Source organism: Trematosphaeria pertusa, assembly GCF_010094035.1.
Source record: "Trematosphaeria pertusa strain CBS 122368 unplaced genomic scaffold BU26scaffold_8, whole genome shotgun sequence".
In the NCBI taxonomy this organism is placed as follows: domain Eukaryota; kingdom Fungi; phylum Ascomycota; class Dothideomycetes; order Pleosporales; family Trematosphaeriaceae; genus Trematosphaeria; species Trematosphaeria pertusa.
The window spans coordinates 2,000,334-2,023,915 of NW_022987219.1; the positions used below are offsets into that span (position 1 = coordinate 2,000,334).

A 23,582-nucleotide genomic window follows, 5' to 3' on the forward strand; every position below is an offset into this window, starting at 1 on the left:
ATCTAATCTATCTAATCTATGTTACGTAACTCTAATTATTTCTATAGCTTTATACGTAATTCTCTATTCTATAATTCTAGGCTTAGCTTACTATTTTCTCTATTCTAGCTAGCTAACTCTATTTCTAATTCTATAATTATAACATCTACCTCTTCTTCTAAAACGTTATTCTAAGACTCTATTCTACCTCTAGACGTAGTATATTATTAATCTATACTATTCTTATATAAGAGTAGTATTACCTATAGTTCTATAGTATTATATTCTCTTTTTCTTTTCTATCTCTACTATACCGCCTACGCGTACTAAGTCTTTAATAGTTTACTATTACTATTATACTAACCTTATTCTACGTACTAGTACTAATATATCTAATAACTCTTATAGCGCTTACTATTCTTATAACCTACGTTATATTATAGAAGTATTCTCTAGACGCTACTTAAAGTATATTATAAAGAGTTAGTTCTATAATAAGATATTAGACCTAAAAGAGGTAGAGAAGCTAGATTAGCTAGCGGCTAATTTACGTTCTTAGTAGTCTAAGGCTAGCCTTAAGGCGGAGCGTTTTACTAAATTATAGTAGTCTACTAAGGCGCGTAGTAATTATCTCTAGAAGTAGTTAGATTTAGTATAGCGTTATTAGAACGCGTTACTTTCTAGAGATTTAGCTAATATTAAGAAGCTAGAGTAACTAGAGCGTAAGGTATAGTAACTCTTATAGCTATAACTTTCTATTCTTCTAGTTAATTCTCTTTAGTTATTTAACTAGAGTTATCTAGAGAATCTAGAGTTCTAGTCTCTAGGCTTTAGAGTTAGTACTACTAATAAAACTTCTTAAGTTTCTTAGAGTAGTTCTTAAGGTTTTCTAGTAGTTTCTAGGTGTCTTTCTCTAGTAGGTATTCTTTCTATCTAACCTAGTACTTCTACTAACCTTGTATATACTTTCTATCTAGTATTCTTTTAATCTTAAAGTTCTAGTCTAGTTCTACCTTAGTTTATTTATTAAGTAGTATATTATTAGGTGCTAGCTTAAGTTTAGATTTGTAAAATATAGAGTGTATTCTTATTATTAGTAGTAGCTTTAACCTAAAGTTAATAGGTCTAAGTTATTTATTAATTTTAAAGAGCCTAATCTATAGGTAGTTAAGTTTCTTACTAGACTATTTAGTACGTAAGTTTTTTTGTAGAATAAAAACTTTACTTCTCTTCTTAAAGGTTAGTCTCTTAATTCTTTTTTTATTTACTTATTAAGTTATTTTTTCTACTATTCTTTATAGCTTATTATAGATTATTTTTATCTAGTACTTCTTTTCTTTTACTTTTAGAAAGATTATAGCTATATATATTAAGAGTCTATAGATTCTAGCCTTATAGCTATAATATACTTAATAGAGAGTTATTTCTATTATTTCTTATTTTACTATATTATATACTAGCTATGCTATAGATAGTAGCTTAATCTAGTTATTTTATTCTTAATTAACGTAGTTTCTTAGATATTTCTCTAAGGTTTAGTTTGTTTATTCTATTTATCTATTAGTTTATAGATAAAAGCTAGTTAATATTTAGTTACTTATCTCTATTTAGCTAAGTAGTACGTTCTAGAACTTAGACGTAAATAGTTTATCTCTATCTATAGTAACTTATTCTAGTATTTTATACTAGCTAAATAGTTATTAGCTTACCTTATAAGCTAGTTCTTTAGCTTTAAGAGTTTTATTAGTTAGATAGAAGTATATATATTTAGTAAATTAGTCTATAATTACTAAGATAGTATTATACTTTCTTTATAATATAAGTTTAATTAACCTAGATAGCTTTATAATAAAGTCTATAGTAACGTGCTACTATAGTACTATAGATAGTTCTAAAAGTTATAGTAATCTATAGAGTTAATATCTAACTATCTTATTCTATTAGTATTCTATATACTTCTAACGTACTTTATAGGCAAAAGCTCTATATAGGCGAACCCTCTACAATTTCTTAGCAAGAAAAATTAACGAAAATTAACTCGTTTTTCTTAAATAACTAAGCGAAACTTTAATATTTTTCTATAAAAATTTATATATATATTCTTTATAGTGTATTACACCTGCTACCAAAGTTGCACTAAGATATATTACGTAATTTAAAAGCTATACATATTTAAGTAACTTTTAAGAAAAAATCTACTTTACTTCTAGTAAGTACTATTATATCTCTATAATAATATATAAAACTTATAGTATATAGTATTTATAACTTAGTAAAGGTTTCTAGAAAACTTTTATAGCGCTAGCTCTTCTAGGTATAGCGTAATAAGAGATAGAAGTTTAAAAAACTCTTTTTAGACTTTTCTTCTCTAACTATAGATATATATTAATAATCTAGCTATATAAAGTTATATATTATAAGTCTTCTATATATTTAGAAGTAATAATTTTAATATAGTTTTAGTATATTTCTATCTTTTTATACTATACTATAAAAAGGCTTTACTTTTAAATAACTACTTAAAGCTAGTATATTATTAGTTAATAAGCTCTATATAGTTAAAGTCTACTATAATTTATATAATAATAAGATTTATAGCTAGATTAACTATATATATATATAGTTAGAAGAGAAAACTCTAAAGAAGATATTTTTCTAACTTCTATCTCTTATTACGCTATACCTAGAAGAGCTAGCTCTATAAAAGTTTTCTAGAAACCTTTATTAAGTTATAAATACTATATACTATAAGTTTTATAGATTATTATAGAGATATAATAGTACTTACTAGAAGAAAAGTAGATTTTTTCTTAAAAGTTACTTAAATATGTATAGCTTTTAAATTACGTAATATATCTTAGTGTAACTTTAGTAGCAGGTGTAATATACTATAAAGAATATATATATAAATTTTTATAGAAAAATATTAAAGTTTCGCTTAGTTATTTAAGAAAAACGAGTTGATTTTCGTTAATTTTTCTTGCTAAGAAATTGTAGAGGATTCGCCCGTGTAGGGCTTTCGCCTATAAAGTACGTTAGTTAGAAAAGAAAACTCTAAAAAAGATATTTTTCTAACTTCTATCTCTTATTACGCTATACCTAGAAGAGCTAGCTCTATAAAAGTTTTCTAGAAACCTTTATTAAGTTATAAATACTATATACTATAAGTTTTATAGATTATTATAGAGATATAATAGTACTAACTAGAAGTAAACTAGATTTTTCTTAAAAGTTACCTAAATACGTATAGCTTTTTAATTACGTAATATATCTTAGTATAACTTTACTATAAGGTGTAATATACTATAAAGAATATATATATAAGTTTTTATAGAAAAATATTAAGATTTCGCTTAGTTATTTAAGAAAAATAGGTTAATTTTCGTTGATTTTCTTGCCAAGAAAAAGGTGGTCTCCTCGCTTGTGTAGTTGGTTCGCTTGTAAAGTACGTTATTTAAGAAAAACCTGTTAATTTTTATTAATTTTCCTTGCCAAGAAATCGTGGGGGGCTCGTTTGTCTGGAGGGTTCGTTTATCAAGTACGTTAGTTAACTCTTTCTAGATAATATTATTAAGAAATAGCTTTACAGAACCTCTATTGCGCGCTACGGTAGTTACGCGAACGGTGCGCCTCTCTAACATTTAGCGGCCACAATATCTTGCCCAGCGCTGCATCCCTCGTGTTTTGGGGCGGCTGCGAGAGGGCTGAGAGGAGCTGAGCTGTCCGCAGCTGCATGCGGCGCCCGGTGGCAGACTCTCCGCACGCTGGTAGGTCGGCTTCATAGCGAAAGGCGGAGTAGCACCATATCATGCTTTTCAGCTACCCAGAGGAGAGACCAATAGGGAAATAAGCCATCGAGCGCATGACTCCTCAGGACTAACCAAAATAAATCGTGGAACGTTCCAAGGTTTGCTCTCAGCCTTGGCCACCACCTCATTTCGAGATAGATCGACACACTGCTCCGCATCGAAGGTACTCCACACTACAGACCGGTTTTATTTCTCGCGGATATCAAAAATGGCGGGACTTGAGGTCGTCGCTTTGCAATGGCTGCGGTCGGTTTCGTCGCTCTGTTCTTGGGATCGAATTGAGCAACGCCGAGAGGACCACAAGAAGACCGAAGCACTCGCACAGAGCCTGAAGCTTTTCAGCCTTAGTGATCGAAGGCAAGATCTCAAAGAAGATTTGGAGATGGCGCAGACGACGATGCGAGGACCGTTTGGCAAGAGACTTCAACTCCCTCTCCGGGATCCTGGACAGCCTCCCATTGGCGATAGACGCGGTTCTTGAGCCCACAGGCTCAGCCGGATTGAAATTGTATCGCAGGATGCGGGCGGAAAAGGAGCTGAGGTCTAAAGTGGCCGTCTTCGACGAGGCTGCTTCGAAGTTCCATCAAGGCGTAGGGAGAATGCGAGCAGTTAGCTCGAGCGATTCCGCGCTCCTCACGGCTCAAGATTTGCGACTCATTGGCTCCTCTGGACTTAAACAAGTCAGTGAAGCTATTTCGACCGCGAAGGCATCACATGTCGCACCGGGCCAAACGCAGGCGACCGACAGGGAAGTCTTGATAGAGTCGAAACCGTACACGGACAGCACCAAAAAAGAAGCGGAGCGAGATATCCGCGATATAGCAACTAAACTAAGCCGCGCACTTGCCCACTGGAACGTACCTCATCTAATCGGCTACCGACTGGATGCCGCTGGAGAAGCAGTAGACCTCGTCTACGATCGGCCTCAGCCAGGCTGCGAGCTCATTATTCTCGCGAAAATCTATGCTGCAGACACACCAACCCCATCGCTCAACGTGCGCATCCGTCTTTGCAGCCAACTTGCCATCGCAGTCCTCCAAGCCCATCGACTGGATCTGGTGCATAAGCACATCCGACCAGACAACCCCCTCATCGCACCCAAAAGGGAAGGTCAGGACGCCATCACAGACGCCTCGCTTTATCTCGCAGGCTGGCAAAACGCGCGCATCATCCACGGGACGGCCACAGCAAGACTCGGAGACTCCAGCGTCCATAAAAGCCTCTACCAGCACCCGGATCGGCAGCTGAAAGAAGGACAAGCCAAGGAAAACTACAACATCGGCCACGATATCTACAGCCTTGGTGTCTGCATGCTGGAGTTGCTGACCTGGGAAGTCCTCTTCCGCCCAGGAAAGACTCTCCACGATCCTCCAACGCTGTCGCACGCCTATGTGCACGCGCTCGAGAATCTGGACTTCCACGCGGGCATCGAGATGTCAGAGGAAGATGACGTTTCCAAGGCAGAGCTCTACACGAAAGACGCTTTGAACGTCCAAGAGACTCTGGTGTCGGTGGCGAAAGAGAGAGTCCCTCAATCTGCAGGAGACACGATGGCGAATCTGGTCCGCAAGTGCCTCCTCAACACGCTCACTTCTGCAGAGGTGGGCAACGATCTCATCGAGGAGTTCGACAGTGAGATATTTGACGAGTTTAACAAACTTCTGGCAGTCCTGTAGATGAGTGCGGGTTGAATGGAGACGGGTTTTGAATTACTCTGCCGACAGGATCACAGGGAGGTAGGCTGCAGAGCAATTCCTCGCGCTGCGTCCGGCTTAGCGCTGCCTGCGCCACAGGAGGCTGTGCTGCCATTACAAGGAGGGTTTGCATGCAACAAGAAGGATCCATTCGATTGGCTGTGAGTGGAACTGCACCTGCAGGATTATTGCACATCTCAGTACGAAAGCCTCAAGATATTTAACTGCACACGCCCACGAGTAGAACTCTTTGTAATCCAATAGAAACTTTTTCATTACAAAACCTAGCCCGCGGATATCGCAATGCAAAATCTAAGGTATCTCGACATCTCGAACGTATATTGCAACGTGCCCATAGCGGCGAGCAGAAAGACCAGACTTAGACTCGACGCGGACGAACAAAGTGCACCTAGCGACCACCAATCTGGCCCTTTGGAATGGGCCGAACCCAGATGAACCCGACGTTCAAGCCAATGACCATGACGCCCATGATCCAGAAGACGCGCGCATAGTGCGTGCCGTTGTAGCGGAAGATGATGGCGAAGATGATGCCGCCAAGATTGCCCGAGGCGCCGACGAGGCCGGAGACGATACCTTTACACGCAACGTTAGCGGACTGCTTCAGATAGTCAGGACGGGAGCGTCTTACCGTTGGCGAAAGGATGCACATGCGGCACCAGCGCAAAGTTAGCGCCATTACCCGCCTCCAGGAAGATAGCCATCAGCGCAATGAGACCGATCATCTCATCGAGATTCTTAGGGTCAAGTTTGCCGATCACGATGAGGAAGATGCCGGACATGATGCCGACGAAGTGGATCCACAGCTTCTTCGCCCACAGATTGTGGTTGGTCCACTTGTAGATCAGGTCGCCGAAGAAGCCGCCAGCCGGTCGCGTGATGACGTTGAGGAGACCGAACATGGCGGCCCATCGGCCAGACGATGTCTGTGTCTGGCCGAGGTGCTTGAAGTTCTTCAGGTAGTACGAGCCCAGGATGGAGTTGATAGCCAGCTCGCCGCCGAACGAGCAGACGTATGCGGCGCAGAGCGTGATAGTCTGGATTGAGCACAGGATTTTCAGGATCTCCTTGCCGCTAGGGCTGACGATGACCTCGTGCTGGACTTCGTCGATGATCTGGACTTCTCCGGTAGCGGATTCGACATCTGCTGGAACGATAGGCGTCTTCTTGTCGTCGTTTGAAGAGAATGAGCCAGTGGTTGTAGGCTTATCGGTGAGGTCGCCGGTCGTCGGGACAATGGTGGCGTTGGTGTGGCCAACAGGTACCGCCTTCTCGCGGTCGGACCACTTGCCGGTGGGAGTGTCTTCGGTTAGGAGAAGCATGGCGATAGCGGTAGCAGTGATGAGGATGAAGGGCACGATGAAGGAGACACGCCAGGCGACATGAGGTGTCAGCCCGCTCTTGTGTACAAGAGAATCGTAGATAGCAGGCATGACGAAGCTGAGGGCATTAGTAGGGTAGGACGAGCGGAGAAGGGACTACCTACTAAGTAATACCACCACCGGAGTTACCCCAGCCTCCTACCAAGGCGTTGGCAGTTCCGACCACATTCCTGTCGAAGAAGCCAGTCGTCCATACTTGACAAGGCACGAAGGTGCTGCCGAGAATACCGACGAAGAAGCGGATGGCATAGAGGCTTGCGGCGTTGTGGGCGGTACCAGCAAGCGCAGACGGGATCGCTCCGAGCAGAAGGCAGCCGACGAACGTGAGGCGAGGCCCGAATCTGTCGCAGAGTGGACCGGCAATGGCGCGCATCACGAGCGTGGCCGTCAAGGAGATAATGTTGGAATTGGCGACCTCATTCTGGGAGAGATGAAGATCCTTCTTGATGGTTACGGATAGCTATGGAAGGTTAGGACTGGGCTCATCGTTGCGGATAGATTACGGGTCACTATACCAGAGGCGGAAACGCGTACCTGCGAGAGTCAGCCGATTGTGGGGATCGGAGAAGGTGATTGTGGGGATCACATACCACGACCAGAAAGCAATGAAAAATCCCAAATAGGAGAAGAAAAACACTCGTCCATATTTATCGACAGGATTGAACACAGGGATGGACTTTGCTTTCTTGTTGTACGGGTTGATTTCCGGAGCGCTCCAGAGCTGCTTCAGCTGGAAACCCATGTTGAAATCCGGGGGTAGTCTCCTGTGGGCTGCCTTTTGAGGAGAATGAAGGGCCTTTGCCAAAGAGAGAAACCGGTCGAGATCGAATGTAGACGAGGTGTTCGTGCTTCCTTGCAGGACCAGGGTAGGGCGTGATACACGAATATATAGCGGGCAGCGACACAGACGTCTAAACGGTACTTCCGCGGTGAAGATCACTGACGCAAAACCAAGCTTGGTCAAGACGTGTAGTGCAGCTCCACCCAGACGCCAAGTAAGATGAACGTTCTCCGGAGTACATGCGGCAGTCTAGAGCGCGGAGGGGGAGCTCGAATCCGTTATCGTTGCGGGCGAAATGAGCGCCAAGCGGGTGGAGCAAAAGCAAGCGGCGCCGGGTGTGGTTGGAGCAAGCCTTCCGATCAGCGCTGTGGCGCCTGGGGAGCTTCACGGCATCTCGTTGGGTCTGGCTGATGGCCCACCTCGAGTGATTCAGCGCCGAAAAGGGACGGCGGAACGTTTTTGCGGTCGACTGAGGTTGGCTGAAGACTTCAGGCGCGGGATGGTGGGGGCGGGAGTGCCTTGGCAGCAGCGGAGCGGCGTCCTGTCTTATCTCTTGGCGATATCCTCATACGCTAGGGGCATAGGGTCAGGCCCGAACAGGCGATCCTTATCTGCTCTCCCATACAACATATGTACGCCGCATCTCCGCGGTCGTGGTTGTCGAGTCGACTGTGTCGCCGAAACTCGAAATCGGGAGCCCATCGCTGCTGTACCCCGGAAAAACCCAGCGCTCTGCTGTCCCTCGAATGATTTCGAAATGCGGAGGAATCCAAAATGGCGAGTGCGTCGACAAGGACGGAGGCTTCCCTGGGTTTGCTTTTGCAGCCTGGAGTCCGGGGGGATGGTCCTGGCGACGCACGAATTGCGACTCGCGCCAACCTCAGGATCAACGCGAGTTGAGGATACGCCTCCAGCCGTTCGGGAGGCCTCGTAGACTTTCTTTCTAGAGATTGTCAGTCACTTTCTTGCGGACTGAACACTTCTGGTTCCTGTGGAGGAAGGGTGTCTGTGTACACAGCAGTGAACTCACCAATCACATCGCCCGACAGTCCCTTATCTTCGCCGCGCCTACCAACCTGCGCCTACTAAATAGCCTCGCTCACACAAGGCCATAACCTGCCTTTCCATAGGCGATCATTCCATCTCTTCGCCATGCTCGGCTGTTGTCATGCTGTCGCCAACGACACCCCCATCGACTATCCTTCAGCTCCGGAGTGCAGTCTAAGAGTTTCAATTTCTTGGTCCCAAGTCTGTCAAAGTTAATCTGCACCTCTCCTACTTCCCGCGGGGATACAGATTCCTCGTGGTAGTAGCCGTACCATGCAGAGCAGCCCCGGCGCCAACGAGGGTTGTGGCGGCGACATCGGCGGAGCAACGCCGGAGAAGCGAAGAAAGAGGTTCTCCCATGCGGTCGCTGGATCCATCATCCCCACCTGTAGATTGTCGACTGAGGCGAATACACCGTAGCAGTGCGTTGTGGGCCGGACATCGTACGAGTCCTCTCCACCTGTTTTTCAGTGGAGCCGAAAGATCCAAGACCACGGAAAACATCTCCTGGAGATTACGCGTCAAGGCCAGAGACGCTGCCGGAGTGCCCGCAAGCATCTATACTCCCTTACCTTCGTCCATATCAAAGCTCCTGCACCGTCTCATACCCGCATGCCGAACCGAAGGCAGCACTTCCCCTACCTCGTCCCGGGCAGGCCCACAACCCTGATGCTTTTAACGATTAAGGGCATGATCCTCTCTCACGCGTAGAGCATACCCACCTCCGCAACAACCAGCCGCACTGGGAACAAGCGTAAGCGCTCAAAGCCGCTCCAATTCCGAGCCAGGCCGCCAGACGTCTACCGTCCATCCACCTCATGCTGAAACCTATGCAACAGAAGCCTTTTTATCAGTAGCGATGCGTAGCGCGTACTCGCCTCTCGGTTCGCAAAGCCAGCCACTCTATACACGTAGCATCGCACGAGCGGGCGACGCTGTAGCATAGCAAGCACTAGAACCCTATTAGCACAAAACCCCAACACACCCCATTAATCAACTCACCCATCCACTACCCTCACCTCCCCTCGCTCGCCGCTCCTCGCCCATCCCATCCCCAGCGCGTGTAGCAAACTCTGTCGTGAAGTCCAACCGGTCCGCACCTCTTCCGTTCCGCGGAGATACACAAACGCAGAGTCTTGGCCGCGTGATATTGTCGCACTTGCCTTACATGGATGGCAAAAGGCCGAAGAGCTGCCGAACGTCATGTTTTCTCGGAGACTGGGTGATAGAAATGTCGGTTGTGTTGTGTTGTGTTATGTTGGGGGGGGCATGGAGGAGGGAGGGGGGAGTGGTGTTGCGTAGACATGTGGGTTTGTGGAACGATTAAATGTATTGGGGTGTGTACGACTTTTCATACGGTGCATGGAGGAAGACAGGACGTAGAGTACGAAGCTGGCTATGCTTCAGTCTGAGCGCGGAGTGGGAATCCAAGTTTGTATTTAGGTTGATCCTCAGTTGTTTACGCTACACGGAGACGGCGACACCATCTTTGCATATCTATTCACCGCGTCATACTATCCGTTCATCCAGCATAATATTCGTAGCTCTCGGTCTAAAGTACACATCTAGTCCTACTACTCGTTCCTCGCCTCCCCACCGCGCTTCCCCCGCCACCGCCTTGTATTCGCTGCCCGCTCGATCCGATCAAGCATCCCATGCGGCATCGCCTCGTAGATGGAACAGACGCAGCGTGAACGCGTCCTCGAGCTGCTCCGGCTCCCAGAAGCATTCTTCACGGACATCCTTCCCGAAGACATATCCAGCAGCCTTGGTCGCGAGAGGTAGGGAATAGATCCTGTCCCGAAGCTGTCTTGGGAGCGCAAGGAGATCGAGCGCTGCTAGAGGCATCTTTGAATCCTATGCTGAGACGAGGGGATAGAACCACAAGGGTTGAGTATCCGATGCGCAAAGTTCTGGATTTGAGTAGGCAGCGAAGAGCACCGAGGACTTTGCAGGGTGGGATACAGGGTCGAGTTGATGCCACGCCAATCCTGGGTGCTTGATAAACACCGAGGTGAAATCTGAATACCGTAAGACGGTTCCGGTGACCGTCATCGTCATGCTCAATGCAGAAGAATCGCTGCTGTGCGCGGCTCTCACCGACCATCCCGGCTATCCATACTTCTGCTTCTCGTTCGCCTTCTGTAGTCTTCGCTGTCGCTCCTGCTCCTCCTTCGGCTTCGACTCCGACTCCGACTCTGGGATCTAGTCCAACTCCTATCTCTGCTCCGACTCCTACTCCTACTCCTACTCCAGCTGCGACTCCTGCCTCTGCTTCTGCTTCTACTCACGCTCCTGCTCTCCCCACTCCCCTCATCCTCATCCATAGCATCCACCTCCCCAGCCAGCGGACTCTCCCTCGGATCAAGCATCTCCAAATCCTCCAGAATACTCCTCGGCGTCAGCTTCCACAACGCCGTCGCGCAGACACGATCCTTAGTCAGCAAATCATCGACAAACTGGTCCACGAACGTCAGAGTAAACCCGTCCTTCGTCCGCCGCTTGATCTTCCGGTAGTCGGTGAGCAGCGGCTCCAGCGTCTTGTAGATGTCGACAGGCTCCCAGGCAAGCCGGATGTAAAACGCGGCCAGGCAGCGCAGGTACTTGAACGAGCCCAGCTTCCCCGCAGCGTTGAGATCGCTGTCGTGGGTGTGCCCGTTTGCCTGGCCGTTTTTCTTTTCGTCATCCTTCGCATCCTCATCCATCGCATCCTCTCCATCCTCTCCATCCCCCTCCTCCCCCTCCTCCTCATCCCGAAAATTCAAATACTCCCGCACAATCGCATCCTCGGGCACCAGCTGCAGCAGCTTAAACGCGAGGCACAGGAACGGGGTCGGCCGGCCCATGATCCCCGTCGTGCCGCCGATGAACTTCATATCCGCGGCGCGGTCGCAGATCGTCGCGGCGTTGAGGCCGAAACACTGCTCTTTCCAGTAGTACGACTCGATGATGCGCTCGCGCACGCCCTTTTCGAAGAGCAGCGCGGGGTTCTGGCCGCGGATCAGTTTGCCTGTGTAGCCGCGGTCGTCGAGCAGCGCTTTGGCGTCGGCGCGGTCGTGGGCGGGGAGGGTGGACATGGTGGCGGGTTGCAAGTGGGGTGGGGCTATCGCATTATTTCGTCGTGTTGGTGAGAGCGAGTGGGTGGTGGCGTTGGGTCTGTGATGGTAGGTCGTGGAGGCGTGAAGGTGCTGTGAATTTCACGCCAAGGGTTTCTTATCGATAGTTGCCGGACCGACGCAGGTGTAAATAGTACAGCCCTACGCGCATCGCATCGCTGCACTTCACTACGTCGCACGAATTCACGATACTTACGCCTTTCACGAGCTCTGTTGCTGCATTCTTCATGCGCTGTATTGCTTAGCATCTATACCCATTTTGATACCCGGTTTCATATTCCATTCTGTGCTATTTCAACATGGGCAAGCTGTTGCTCACGTCTGGGCAGGTCTCCATTGTGTTATCTGCAGCCATCGGTGGGTTCTAATCTTCGATGCTATGGCGTGCTGCAAAATTGACACTTGCAGTATTTCTCTTCACCTTCGCGCTTTTCCTGTCCGGATACGTGCTGCAGCAGAGATACGTGCACTCTCTGCAAGCAGCGATCAAGCCGCGCCTTCCCAAGCCGCTACCCGCACCAATACCAATAGAGCCGCCAACACTGAATGTAAAGTGGGCGAGACCGATGGGCGGAAGGCCCGCGGTGGATGAGTCGGCCGAGCAGCTGATAGCTGGGCAAACTCTCGATTGGAGCCGGTTGGGCTATGTGCAGGTTGTGAGGGCGCACGTCGAACTATGCAGCGCAGTGATGCTGCTTGCCGACTTTCACAAGATGAAAAGTCCGGCGAAGAGGATTTTGATGTTTCCAAGGATCTGGCTGAAGAAGGCCGGCGAGGATGAGTGGGATCCCCAGATGAGCACGACGAGGCGGCTGCTCAGGACAGCGGTTCGGCGTTATGGAGTCACTCTCATACCGATGGAGACCATCGTTGACGGAGGAGACGGTAGGTATCGCATCTCCTACAACAGTATCAGCAGCTAACAGTACCTACTCCAGACTCATTACCGTCCTCCTACTCCCTGGCAAGCCTGTACTTGCTCACAGAGTATGAGAGGGTTATCTATCTCCAAGGGCCAGGCGTGCTGCTCGATGCGTCGGCCCTGGACTCGTTGCTTGCTTTTTCCAAGAGTGAGCCGATGGCTGCATATCCCGCCACGCCAGAACGGAAGGATCTGTCGACGTCTCTGCTGCTCATTCACCCATCGCGCGAGAGCTTCCGGCAGCTGAAGGCGTCGCGGTCGTCCAGGCCCGTGAAAGACATCGATCTCTTTCGGGAAGCATTCGCAGCGCCAGAGTCGCTGATCTCTGACTGGTCGCTCTCCATGGGGAACGTGGTCTACGAGTCGCAGAAGCTGCGGGATGCGATTGACGGCTTTAATGCCACCATCTTCGAGCAGGCGACCACGTACGTGCGGCTTTCGGACCCCGAGCTCCCTGGCCCAGAATACGACGTGCCGTACTATGACAGGGCCAAGCTGCGGCCCAAGAACGGGCAGGCAAGGGACGCATGGGAAAAGCTGTATGAAAAATTCCGGCAGCGGCGCATGGAGGTATGCGGGCTCGACCTGGAGGTCTGGACGAGGCCCGTGCTGCAGGCGGTCGCCGCCGATGAAGGAGATACGGCGGCTGCAGAACTATAAGAACTGCGCTATACGCCTTGGTTTTCTCTTCCCGCCGAACACGCGGGAGGTTGAAGGGCAAGCTTCCTTTGATCTGTTGTACATATATGCGGAGGGACTTGTTCATATGGCAGGGAGCCACTGTGGCTATCCCCTCAGGAGGGATTTTCGGGCTCGGGCTGGTCTGGAGGGGGATCAGCATGGATATTAATGGCATGAGGGCGTTCGGGGTCTCGATGCCTTGTGTTTCTCAGGATCGCCGTCCGCACGGATTCTCGGGACGGCCGTGAAGCATGACGCAACGGCCATTGGCCGCTCCTGGCGCGCACTGTGCGACACGGCGCCTCAATGGCAAACGCCCTTCACCGGCAGCAGCAGCAGCAGCAAGAGGAGCAGTGCCGGCGAGCTGCTGCTGCCTGCGTACATAGCACGCGGCGGCGGCGCGCGGAACGAGAGCTAGCTGAATGCATGGAATTCTTCCGCAACCGTGGCGACGCTGCACAGTGGACACCCTGGATGGGCATCGGCATCTTCTTTGACGGGGGCCGCCCGATCTGCGACCTGGTAAGCGATCCCTTGTTACTCGCTGCCCGCTGCCCGCTGAATCGCGGCTGCTGCCCTCGCGGGGGAGCCTCAACACCGCCGCCAGCGACCAGCCCCCTCACTCTTCACCCGCGCGGCGCCCTCCACCACGCTTCACACAGCAGCCCTCGCCCACCCGCTCCCCCTATGCCCCGCGCGCCCGCCGCCTGCGCTTCAATTCCTCCGCCAGCAGCCCTGTAGCCGCCCATTGTCGCCTGCGCTGCCTCCCGCTGAAGACCCCCGCGGCGATCACGTCGAGCCAGGGCGTGGCAGCATTCCTCCACCGCCGCTCTTATGCCGACTCTCGGATTCCTCAAGAAGAAGCGGACGAAGGACTCGACGGGCTCCCGAGAGCTCGACTCGCCGACGTCGCCCATCAAAGACGGCTCGCCCATCACCCCGACCTCCTCCAAGAACCGCGGCTCCGTCATTAGCAAGGCCTCGACCAAGGAGGACGCCCACGCCGCCTCGCACAGCACCCAGGCCTCGAAGGCGCCCTCCCACAAGCCCGCCGACTCCATGAACCCCTCCACCTACCCGCAGCAGGCCTACGCGACCCCGCAGTCATCTCCGGAGCCCTATCAGCAGACATCGCACAATGTCCCGAGCATACAGAACCTGATACACCCGTCCAACAACCAGTCCACGAACCACCAGTACCAGAACCAGCAGCACGCCAGCAAGCCCGCCAATGGCGGCGTGCAGCAGTCACAGCCCGCGCCGCAGCAGGTGCGCGTCACAAAGGGCAAGTACACGCTCGGCGACTTCGCCATCCAGCGGACCCTGGGCACCGGCAGCTTTGGGCGCGTCCACCTCGTGCAGTCCAAGCACAACCAGCGCTTCTACGCCGTCAAGGTGCTGAAGAAGGCCCAGGTGGTCAAGATGAAGCAGGTCGAGCACACCAATGACGAGCGCCGCATGCTGCAGCAGGTCAAGCACCCGTTCCTGATCACTCTGTGGGGCACCTTTCAGGACTCAAAGAACCTGTACATGGTCATGGACTTCGTAGAAGGCGGCGAGCTCTTCAGCTTGCTGCGGAAATCCCAGGTGAGAGCAGCACGCTCCAGATTGAGATACCTATGCTTACCTTGTCCAGCGATTCCCCAACCCCGTCGCCAAATTCTACGCTGCTGAGGTCACCCTCGCGCTCGATTATCTACACGCGCAGAACATCATCTACCGCGACCTGAAGCCCGAGAACCTGCTGCTGGACCGACACGGACATCTGAAAATCACCGACTTCGGTTTTGCAAAAGAGGTCCCCGACATCACCTGGACCTTGTGCGGGACGCCTGACTACCTTGCGCCCGAGGTCGTCGCATCAAAGGGGTACAACAAGTCCGTGGACTGGTGAGTTCTTTGTCCGCTCACCAAGCCGTTTCCGCTGACAACAAAAGGTGGTCGCTTGGCATCCTCATCTTCGAAATGCTGTGCGGCTTCACGCCTTTCTGGGACGGCGGCTCGCCCATGAAGATTTACGAGAACATCCTAAAGGGGCGCGTAAAATATCCGCCGTATATCCACCCGGACGCCCAGGACCTGCTCCAGAAGCTCATCACGCCCGATCTGACCAAGCGGCTTGGCAATCTGCACGCCGGAAGCAAAGACGTGATGAACCACCCCTGGTTTGCGGAGGTGACGTGGGAGAGGCTGCAGAAGAAGGACATCGATGCGCCGTATGTGCCCCCGGTTCGGGCCGGTGTCGGAGATGCCAGCCAGTTCGACAAGTATCCTGAGGAGACTGAGGCATACGGACAGAGTGGCGAAGACCCGTACGTTGACCTTTCCGCCTTGTACGTTTGTGAATGCTGACAACGCTGCGTTAGACATGGTCACCTGTTCCCCGACTTCTGATCGAATCCCGCTGCACGCAGCCATTCTCCGAATCGGGCACTCTCCACAGCGAGGTACCGCGGTCCACTTCTCCTCGCCGCATCATTACTTACGGCATCAAAACTCCGCGCTTGCAACGGCCTGCAGCGACATCCTCAATAAAACAACCGGGCGCCAGCCCCTGGCCCCCCATGTATTCTCTCGTGTCTTACCTCTTTTACTTCCCCTTATCCTTGTTGTCCCGAAGTCTTCCTGGCTTTCTGACGCGCTTCTTCCGGTTCTGCCCCCTTTGCGCATGTATGGATAGCGCCCTTTGCTGCGTGCGGCCGTTCGTCCACTTAGCTCTCTGCGTTAGGCTTTGCGTCAGAGAGGAGGGGGTATGCGTGGGTTTCGGTGTGGGGCGGAGTGTTTGCTCAATTACAACATCGAAGTGCTGTCGGAGTGGGTCAATCCGGGGCGGTCTGGACCGTGGAGCGTGGCCCCCGCCTTTGGATGACGCTGTATTTGCAAAATTAGGAATAGGAATATGAGCCCCTGAGAGGGCCGCCTGTGCTTCTTGATGATGTTTGTGCTTGGATGTTTTTTGCGTGCGGCATGTGGCATGTGGCATGTGATGATGGATTGGTTTGGGCGTGAGGGTATTGGTGGAAGAGGCGTTTACATATCGGATTCTCGGCTATTCGGCTGGGGAGAGTGAGTGTTTGCTGCTTCGTTCGTTTCGTTCGTTTGTTGGTCCCTTTTCCTTTCCCTCCCGCTAACAACACATAGCTCTACTAACCTTCTCGGGTTGTGAATTCATTTTCTGATAAGTCTCGAGTAGGTAAGTAAGCGTGGAAAGAGTAGAGTAGAGCAGAGGAGAAGAGAAGGCAACGGAAGAGAAGAATCATCGCATTGCGTTGCGCCGCGTTGCTGTACTATTCAGCTACAATATATTCGGCTACTACTGCATGGGGGAATGCATACATTAGCTCTCTTGCTCGTCCTCCTCGTCCTCCTATACCAACTTTCTCGTTTCTCTGCGCTTCCCTTGCTGGATGGACGTCTTGTCTTGTATTTTTTGGACATCGGGGGTGAAGTGGGATGGGGTGGAATGAGTTGAATAAATGAATTGATAGAGGGAGGGAGGGAGGGAGGGAGGAAGGGTGGAAGGGTATGGGTATGACTTGGCTATTCTATCTGTTTGCGTGTGTGCAGATACACGATAATAATAGATCTAAATTGGGGGAGAGGGGGGGGGGAGAATAGAATAGCAGAGCAATTGCAAGAGCAATCGCAAGAGCAGCGCCGTCCCCTCATCCCTGTTTGCCATGGTGAAATTAGCCACGCTTTCGCTGATCCAGCTCAACTCGACTCGACTCGATTCAACTGAGAAGCGAGTGGAGACGAAGAACAGAAAAAGAAAGAAGATGTAGATGCAGTTCGTAGATATACCCCGGGGAAGGATTGCAGCAATCTACATGCACATGCATATATAAGTAGCTAGCTAGTACGTCAACACCCATACACCCATACACCTATCCATCCACATGCACGTGCTGGTAACCACAAGATTAAAGTGCGAGGCATTGATCGTGTATCGATACACGTACGGTATGGGTGGAGTTATTCAGCACTACGAACACCGCCTCTTCCGAAGATCTTCTACTTTACCGCTTGGGCTTGACTGACTGACTTGTGTACCTTTTTCTCAGCTATATATCGTGCCTAAACGGTTTGTAGGGAGGCTTAGAATTTGTATCTGCCCCCGCGAGCTCAGGCTTAGGATTTCTAGCTACGAGTGCTACGCCGCGGCGCCGCACAAGATATACATCCATCAAAAACGTTCTCCCCATTCCGCCCAGCCCAAAGAGATAGACTCAGTACACCTCTACCATACCTCCAGCTCCAGCTCCAGCTCCATCTACACCCCACAATTCCACCACACCTCCTAACTCCTAACCGCACATGAGAAGACGCAAGACATGCCACTACTCCCTAATAAACGCGGCTCACAGGGAACAAGACAGCGAGGCGGATAGGGGGCGTTCAAGGAAGCGCTGAACGGTGGCCTTTGCATCGGCAGCAGCGTGTATATTCGCTACTTCGCCTCCAAATGGCACGAATAGGCGCGGGGGGAGTTGGAGTGCTGGAGTGCTTCCTTGATTTTGGGCTTAACCTGGACTAAAGGAGCGTCGATGCTATCTGGACGCGGAGGCAGGGAGGGAGGCGCCTCACTCAGCGCAGCGCGGCGTAGGAATAGCTCAAGGCTTCGTTCGCGCTGGGGAATGAAATGCAGGGCATGCGGATAAGGGAATGAGAGCGCGTCGCGGCTGGACTGCTGGACTGTTTGAGGCGCCGCGGACAGTGGTGGGTATGGAGCTGCGATGGGGAGGCGGGCTGGGATGCAGGGGAGGCTGAGGAGCGACGAGCGGATGGAAGATGCATGTATAGATAGGGTTCTGGATTTCGAGCAGCTGGATGATTGAAGCTCGTCGGTGTGATGGTGAGGCTGCGGCGGCGGCTGAGGTCCTACACGCCTACACACCAACGCTAACGCCGCGGTTACAATACCGCATCCCTCCTCCCACGAAGCACCATGATTCTGGCCACTACATCCCCGGCGGCGTGCGGATCAGCGCTTCCCCCGCAATCGTACACCGCAACCCGGACGCGTTCCTGGAGCTGGGGAGGTGGGTACTGCTCCTAGGGAGGACGTGGAGAAGCTCGAGGAAATGCGCCGGTACCTCTGGGTGCTCCATGAAGAAGCGAGCATGTGCATTGCGGAGGGCTTTAGCTCGATTCGTACGTTTCTTCTCCCTCCATCCCGATCCAGCGTGCAGGCTGTGCGGGGGTTACCCAAGGGCTAAGGGGTCGGAGCTGACGAAGTGCAGTAATGAAGTCGGAACTAGCGACCGCATACGCGAAGAACGAGACGCATTCAGTCGACGACGCGGACAAAAGTACGAGCTCCAGAAGGTGCCGCACGGGGCCAAGTTGGTGTTGAGGTTCGTATAGGGTAGTTCGATCTACAGCGGGAGCGCACAACGTACATGCGCCATGTACACTCCGCTCGTCGCTCCTACTTATCTACACGGAACCAGGGCGAGAATGCTGCGTCCGACAGCATAGCACTACAGCCTGCGCATCGTTAGCCTGGCTGTCTGGCGCGCGGAGGTGCAGCCAGCTCCCATCCACGGACCTCCGCGTCTACCTCCGCATCGACCGCGTGCTAACCCTCTAGCAGCGACGTTGGCGCGCCCTTCGCGCTCTCTCTGAGCAAACGCATAACACCCTAGGAGTTAGCAATTGCGAGAACAAAAGACAAGCGCATGTCAGCGTCAAAGGAGTGCGGCGGAGGCAAGCGCGTCGCAATCACAGCAGCGAGCAGCAGCTGCGGAGCCCGCACATCACCACAACACGCACACCTACAACGCAGAACACACAAATCGAAAGTACTACTTATCCATTAGGGGTATTCGGGGGAAAGAAGACAGTAAGTGGGATACATCGTGGTAACCCAGCCGCTAATCTCCACCTCGTACAGTCATGCCTCGTTAGCCATACCATCGTCTTATCATATACCATGAGTCTCGATCGCATCGTGAAAAGCATACAGATACCTCCATCCATCTCATGCGCCATGCAGCCTACCCTCCTTTTTTGTATGCCATGTAGAAAGCTAATGTTGTACAGTTAGAACGCCATATTCGGTCCGGTGCGATACCGTGTCGTGTGTTCCGTTTCGTAAAGTCTATCCCGCCCAAACATTGACGTAGTAGTACGCCGCTGCTGCGAGTATGACCACGAATACCGCGGTACTGATCCCTGTCAGCCGAGGAAATGGTGCCGAAGATAAGAAAAAGAAGGAAGAAAGATGTCGAAAATTAGCCACAGATGGCACCGATTGTCGGCCTCGCGGGCAGGTCGATACGGCGATGTTTTGCGATATCGAAGTGAAGTTCGAGTTTACCTTGTCGACCGCATTCCGCTGCAGCAGAACATGGCATGCAGTAGTTGCGTGAAGAAGCCCTCATTCTCGGGCTCTGCTAGTTGCGTCGGCGTGGGCGTCCGGAAGTCATCCGGGTTTGGTGGTGGCGAATCTGAGGGTCCTCCGACGGGAAAGCGAGGTGGCGCCGGGGAAATCCTCATTGACTCTCGAGTGAGGGGACGAGGGTATGTTCGCCGTCCGTTTGGGTTGACCAAAGCTCTCTCTGGAGCCATTGGTGGCGTCGGTGGATTAAGAACAGTGGTGGGGGTCGCGACCGTGTTGAAAACCCTTCCGAAACGCTTCGTCCCGTCACTGGCGCCGTTCCGCTTCCTGATTCTCTCTGGGTCGCTAGACTGCGCACAATGTACAGTTGGCTCCTGTTCCGCTCCGACCGAAGCGGACTCTAGCCACTCCTCCCGCGGCATTGGCGTAGCGAGCTCGTCGCCGCTGGTCTCGTCCTCGCGGGGTTCAACTTGGTCGGCTGTAGCTGACTTGGTCGGAATCATAAGGGCAGGCGACGGAAGGTTCGAGTCGTTACCGTCCTCCTCATCCTCGAGAACGGTATCTTCCGCGATTGCACGTAGCGAGAGATGAGAGCTGATTGGGGCCAGCTCGACCGAGGAGCACGCTTGCGATAGCACACTGGGGTCTGGGGACTGCGCATTATAAGGCGAGCCAGAGCTCTCATCCTCCGGCAGATGTGTGCTAATTGTCGCAACTCGGTGTAAGATCTGCTCTCTAGATGTAGGAAATACTTCCAAAGATGGGTCTCGAAGGTTGTCATCCTCTTCATCGGACGGGGGCAGACTATGAGGTAGGCTGCTGCGGCCCGAATTTCGATCCCACGCAAAACCGCCCCGCTGTCCGAAGATTGGTTCCGCTGCTGTGGTGCGACGAAGGAACGTTCCAAAAGAGGCGATACTTGATGTACGCTCACTGGGAGCGGATGCCGACTGCTCATTGGGAAGAGGAGCCTCGTTGTTGGTCGGTGTACGCGCGTGCCGGGTGACAGGCGCTTCGGTCATATAGGACAATGGCGGCCGCTCGTGGGCCATGAGAGGGGCCTCGTCCTTGATCGTTGTACGCTGGCGGCGGGTGACAGGCGCTCCGGGCACGTAGACATCCGGCCGGAGGATCTCATGGCTGAGGCTAGGGGGGCGATCGAGCTCAGAAGGACGGGTGTCAAGGCCGCCGTCCTGTGGTGCGGTGAAGAGATCAATGTTGGCCTCCGAGAGGTTCCTAGCCCTCCACTGCTGTTGGCTATGGTATTGGCGGGACATGTCCGTCTCGTGTGGGAATAGTGGGCCGTCGTCAAGTTCATTGCGGTTCAACCCCCTCTCATGAGAGAGGAGGGGACCGTGGCTTAACTCGTCGACGTCGTCCATCGGGCCAAAGAAGCCGGTTTCGCTGGAGAACACGGAAGCGTTACTGGCCCTGAGTCCGCCGGCATCATGAGAAAAGAGGGAGGCGTTGCTAGGCGTGAGTCTCGGGGCGAGGATGGATTGATCTGCGGCGTTCTGGTGGTGGAACGTGGGACGACCCCCGGAGTCGCTGTCATCCGACGGGGTCAATATGCCGGGCCCTGAGCTGAGAGACTCGTGGGGAAAGAGGGGCGCGGCGCGCTCCTCTTCAGTACCTGGCTCGAGATGCGGCTCCTCTTGCACGACTATCTGAGGAGCAGCCGGCAACTGAGTCTCATCAGTGGAGCTGTCGATACGTCCTTCGCGGCCCTGCTGCTCTTCGGCTCCCTGACCAAACGTTGGAGGGACTGTGGCCTGGCCTGGGGTTGGGTTCGTGCCGTAGCGCTTCTCCTTCGCCGTTGCGTCTGGAGAAACCCTCGCCGGATCAGGTTGGGGATCACACACAGCAACCCCAATGTTGTTGCTTATGCCACTTTCATCGATGACTAGGTGGATGTCAGCTTGCTCCTCTCTATGCATATTCCTGGCCCTATTGGTGCATGGACGACCGGAACCAGACCTTCCACAACCCCATAGCCAGCGGTCGATGGTGCTTGAGGGGAGTGACTTACTGGTTCGCACACAATGGTCAATAGCCCATTGAGCCTCGCCGATTCGGACCTTGTACTGGAATTCGCCCTCCGGTACGTTCTCGAAATGTCGGGTGAACATCAGATCACCGGAGTCGGTCTTGTATGGACTGACGTCCATCTCGACGGCGGCCCACGGGGGGACATTCAGCGAGCTTACCACGTATACCGGAGGCTTCACGCCCGGTCGTGAGAAAGTGATGGTCGCCTGCGCGGTCATCTTGATTCCGGCCCGCTCGATAGCCGAGACTCGAACTGGGCGGAGTGAAGCGAGAGACGCCGATTGAGACGGGTGATACTCAGCGTCATAAGAAGGAAAGTAGAACGGAGGGTCAGTCTGCGTGCGGTACAGCTGGTAGGGCTGGCCTGCGAAGCTGGATTGGGTGAGCTCAGGCAGGTGGAAGTCTTCGGAAGCCATGGCTCAACTCGACGTTTTGAAGCCACAACTCCTTGCGAGTCCAGCAGGGCGGCCTGAAGAGATATCTGACGAGGAGAGGAAAGGAAGAATAGGAGTGTGAAGTGTGAGGGTGGAACGACGGTGGCGAGGTCGAGATTTAACTTACCAGCACCAGAGGAGCTCCTAGGAGGCAGGAGGGCTCTCAACAAAAGCCGCAGCAGTCAGGAGCGACTGCCTCGACGGCGTCGGTGTGTTGACCGCCTCCAGCTGGAGGAAGGAGACGGGCGAGGCGGAGGAAGGAGTGGGGAGGAGAGGGGACGTAGGGTGAGCCTGGGCGAGGTCGAAGCTTCCCTATCTGCCCGCGGCGGTGCAGGGGTGGTGAAGGGCGAGCCGGTCTCGATGCGGTCCGTCGAGCGGAGAAGAAGCGCTGTGTTTACGCCTGCAGGCTTCTACTCCACCGCCGCCAGCTCCGCGCTCCCTCTCCCAACTTCCGCAGCCCCTCTCCGCCTCTCTATGGCCGTGCGGCCGTTTTGAGTGACGTGAGAAGCACGTTGCGCACAACAATGGAGCTTTGGGCGCGTTTAGAGCCGGGGGTATGGCTAGGGGCGCCATGGCGCTGCCCTAACGAGAAGGGCATCAAGCGATCATCCTCCCCGCAGCTTGCTTCCCATCAAGACGCCCGATTCCGTGACATCCTGCTCCATCCCCAAGCATGCCGGACAGCCCTGGGGCAGCATTGATAGACTGCAGCATCTCCTGATGGCACAGGTTGCGGCAATTCATCATTCGATGCTCCCGCGGTGCGGAGAAGGCAGGCGCTAAAGCTACCCCCAACGAAAAGTTCCCAAGTCCGACCACTCCCACAACACGCTGCTGCGGTATCTCTACACGCTCTCCAGTGTCTTCGGACTCGATAGAATACATTCTGTGTCGTATATTCTTTGATTGCATGCACAGTCCCGATGCGCGTACCCGATTCCCCTTTTCCGCCGCCCGACGCCAGCTGCGCCGTCCCCACGCCCTCGACAGACAACCGGTTCAAGACCTCGAGATACCCTCACGGGCAATATGAAGCATAGGAAGTCATCGCGTCTCGCTCCCGTATACTCGGTGCCCCGCTGAAGTGCAATTGGCCCCTGGGGGCCCGTCGCTGAAGCCCGCCAGATACCATCGTGAATCCGCCACCCGCAACATGCACGCCGATGCCACGACCCCCACGACCGTCTACAGTATGATATCTATACTTGGCTCCCCTCTAATGGGCTTGATACTCTCCACTGAGCACGTCCGGCTACGGTTGGGCGTCTGGGCGAGACGCGCGACGCGTCGGTTCGATCGGGATGATGCAAATTAGGACGCAGAACAA

General features: G+C 52.2%; 8 protein-coding genes across 8 annotated transcripts; 3 read left to right on the forward strand and 5 right to left on the reverse strand.

Annotated features, from left to right (window-relative positions):
- Window positions 1-3,996: 3,996 nt before the first annotated feature.
- Window positions 3,997-5,607, forward strand: BU26DRAFT_551842 (uncharacterized protein; the record flags this gene model as incomplete). The annotated part of the gene is made up of 2 exons (XM_033832124.1): window positions 3,997-4,196; window positions 4,306-5,607. 2 exons carry the CDS (start codon window positions 3,997-3,999, stop codon window positions 5,462-5,464), a joined length of 1,359 nt encoding a protein of 452 aa, XP_033683577.1. The 3' UTR covers window positions 5,465-5,607.
- Window positions 5,608-5,891: 284 nt separating this feature from the next.
- On the reverse strand, window positions 5,892-7,624 carry BU26DRAFT_506266 (nitrate transporter-like protein; the record flags this gene model as incomplete). Its single annotated transcript, XM_033826899.1, has 5 exons — window positions 5,892-6,076; window positions 6,132-6,940; window positions 6,987-7,342; window positions 7,398-7,416; window positions 7,473-7,624. 5 exons carry the CDS (start codon window positions 7,622-7,624, stop codon window positions 5,892-5,894), a joined length of 1,521 nt encoding a protein of 506 aa, XP_033683578.1.
- A 1,154-nt stretch (window positions 7,625-8,778) lies between these two features.
- BU26DRAFT_338314 (uncharacterized protein) lies at window positions 8,779-9,394 on the reverse strand. Its single transcript, XM_033822276.1, has 3 exons — window positions 9,283-9,394; window positions 8,934-9,217; window positions 8,779-8,884 (listed from the first exon to the last, which is right to left on the reverse strand). The coding sequence occupies exon 2, from the start codon at window positions 9,212-9,214 to the stop codon at window positions 8,939-8,941; it is 276 nt and encodes a 91-aa protein (XP_033683579.1). The 5' UTR covers window positions 9,215-9,217; window positions 9,283-9,394; the 3' UTR covers window positions 8,779-8,884; window positions 8,934-8,938.
- A 1,619-nt stretch (window positions 9,395-11,013) lies between these two features.
- On the reverse strand, window positions 11,014-11,775 carry BU26DRAFT_397900 (RNA binding protein; the record flags this gene model as incomplete). Its single annotated transcript, XM_033822763.1, has 1 exon — window positions 11,014-11,775. A coding segment is annotated over one exon (762 nt), but the record flags the coding sequence as incomplete, so codon positions are not given.
- Window positions 11,776-11,997: 222 nt separating this feature from the next.
- BU26DRAFT_338368 (glycosyltransferase family 8 protein) lies at window positions 11,998-13,836 on the forward strand. Its single transcript, XM_033822278.1, has 3 exons — window positions 11,998-12,183; window positions 12,235-12,711; window positions 12,765-13,836. Exons 1-3 carry the CDS (start codon window positions 12,126-12,128, stop codon window positions 13,406-13,408), a joined length of 1,179 nt encoding a protein of 392 aa, XP_033683581.1. The 5' UTR covers window positions 11,998-12,125; the 3' UTR covers window positions 13,409-13,836.
- On the forward strand, window positions 13,837-15,921 carry BU26DRAFT_338357 (Pkinase-domain-containing protein). The gene is made up of 4 exons (XM_033822277.1): window positions 13,837-15,016; window positions 15,066-15,319; window positions 15,367-15,741; window positions 15,796-15,921. Exons 1-4 carry the CDS (start codon window positions 14,264-14,266, stop codon window positions 15,821-15,823), a joined length of 1,410 nt encoding a protein of 469 aa, XP_033683582.1. The 5' UTR covers window positions 13,837-14,263; the 3' UTR covers window positions 15,824-15,921.
- BU26DRAFT_338370 (uncharacterized protein) lies at window positions 15,901-16,566 on the reverse strand. Its single transcript, XM_033822279.1, has one exon. It carries the CDS (start codon window positions 16,410-16,412, stop codon window positions 16,020-16,022), a length of 393 nt encoding a protein of 130 aa, XP_033683583.1. The 5' UTR covers window positions 16,413-16,566; the 3' UTR covers window positions 15,901-16,019.
- A 3,019-nt stretch (window positions 16,567-19,585) lies between these two features.
- Window positions 19,586-22,544, reverse strand: BU26DRAFT_338398 (uncharacterized protein). Its single transcript, XM_033822281.1, has 2 exons — window positions 21,802-22,544; window positions 19,586-21,675 (listed from the first exon to the last, which is right to left on the reverse strand). The coding sequence occupies exons 1-2, from the start codon at window positions 22,235-22,237 to the stop codon at window positions 19,748-19,750; spliced, it is 2,364 nt and encodes a 787-aa protein (XP_033683584.1). The 5' UTR covers window positions 22,238-22,544; the 3' UTR covers window positions 19,586-19,747.
- Window positions 22,545-23,582: the final 1,038 nt, after the last annotated feature.

What these genes read in the sequence shown, in the direction of transcription:
- BU26DRAFT_338368 (XM_033822278.1), top strand. Translation starts at nt 12,126, where the DNA reads ATGGGCAAGCTGTTGCTCACGTCTGGGCAGGTCTCCATTGTGTTATCT. An exon ending in TGTGTTATCTGCAGCCATCG is followed by an intron (nt 12,184 to 12,234) that starts GTGGGTTCTAAT and finishes TGACACTTGCAG; the next exon opens with TATTTCTCTTCACCTTCGCG. An exon ending in CATCGTTGACGGAGGAGACG is followed by an intron (nt 12,712 to 12,764) that starts GTAGGTATCGCA and finishes TACCTACTCCAG; the next exon opens with ACTCATTACCGTCCTCCTAC.
- BU26DRAFT_338357 (XM_033822277.1), top strand. Translation starts at nt 14,264, where the DNA reads ATGCCGACTCTCGGATTCCTCAAGAAGAAGCGGACGAAGGACTCGACG. An exon ending in TACAACAAGTCCGTGGACTG is followed by an intron (nt 15,320 to 15,366) that starts GTGAGTTCTTTG and finishes TGACAACAAAAG; the next exon opens with GTGGTCGCTTGGCATCCTCA. An exon ending in GGACAGAGTGGCGAAGACCC is followed by an intron (nt 15,742 to 15,795) that starts GTACGTTGACCT and finishes ACGCTGCGTTAG; the next exon opens with ACATGGTCACCTGTTCCCCG.
- BU26DRAFT_338370 (XM_033822279.1), bottom strand. Translation starts at nt 16,412, where the DNA reads ATGCCACATGCCACATGCCGCACGCAAAAAACATCCAAGCACAAACAT.
- BU26DRAFT_338314 (XM_033822276.1), bottom strand. Translation starts at nt 9,214, where the DNA reads ATGTTTTCCGTGGTCTTGGATCTTTCGGCTCCACTGAAAAACAGGTGG.
- BU26DRAFT_338398 (XM_033822281.1), bottom strand. Translation starts at nt 22,237, where the DNA reads ATGGCTTCCGAAGACTTCCACCTGCCTGAGCTCACCCAATCCAGCTTC. An exon ending in TGACCATTGTGTGCGAACCA is followed by an intron (nt 21,676 to 21,801) that starts GTAAGTCACTCC and finishes ACATCCACCTAG; the next exon opens with TCATCGATGAAAGTGGCATA.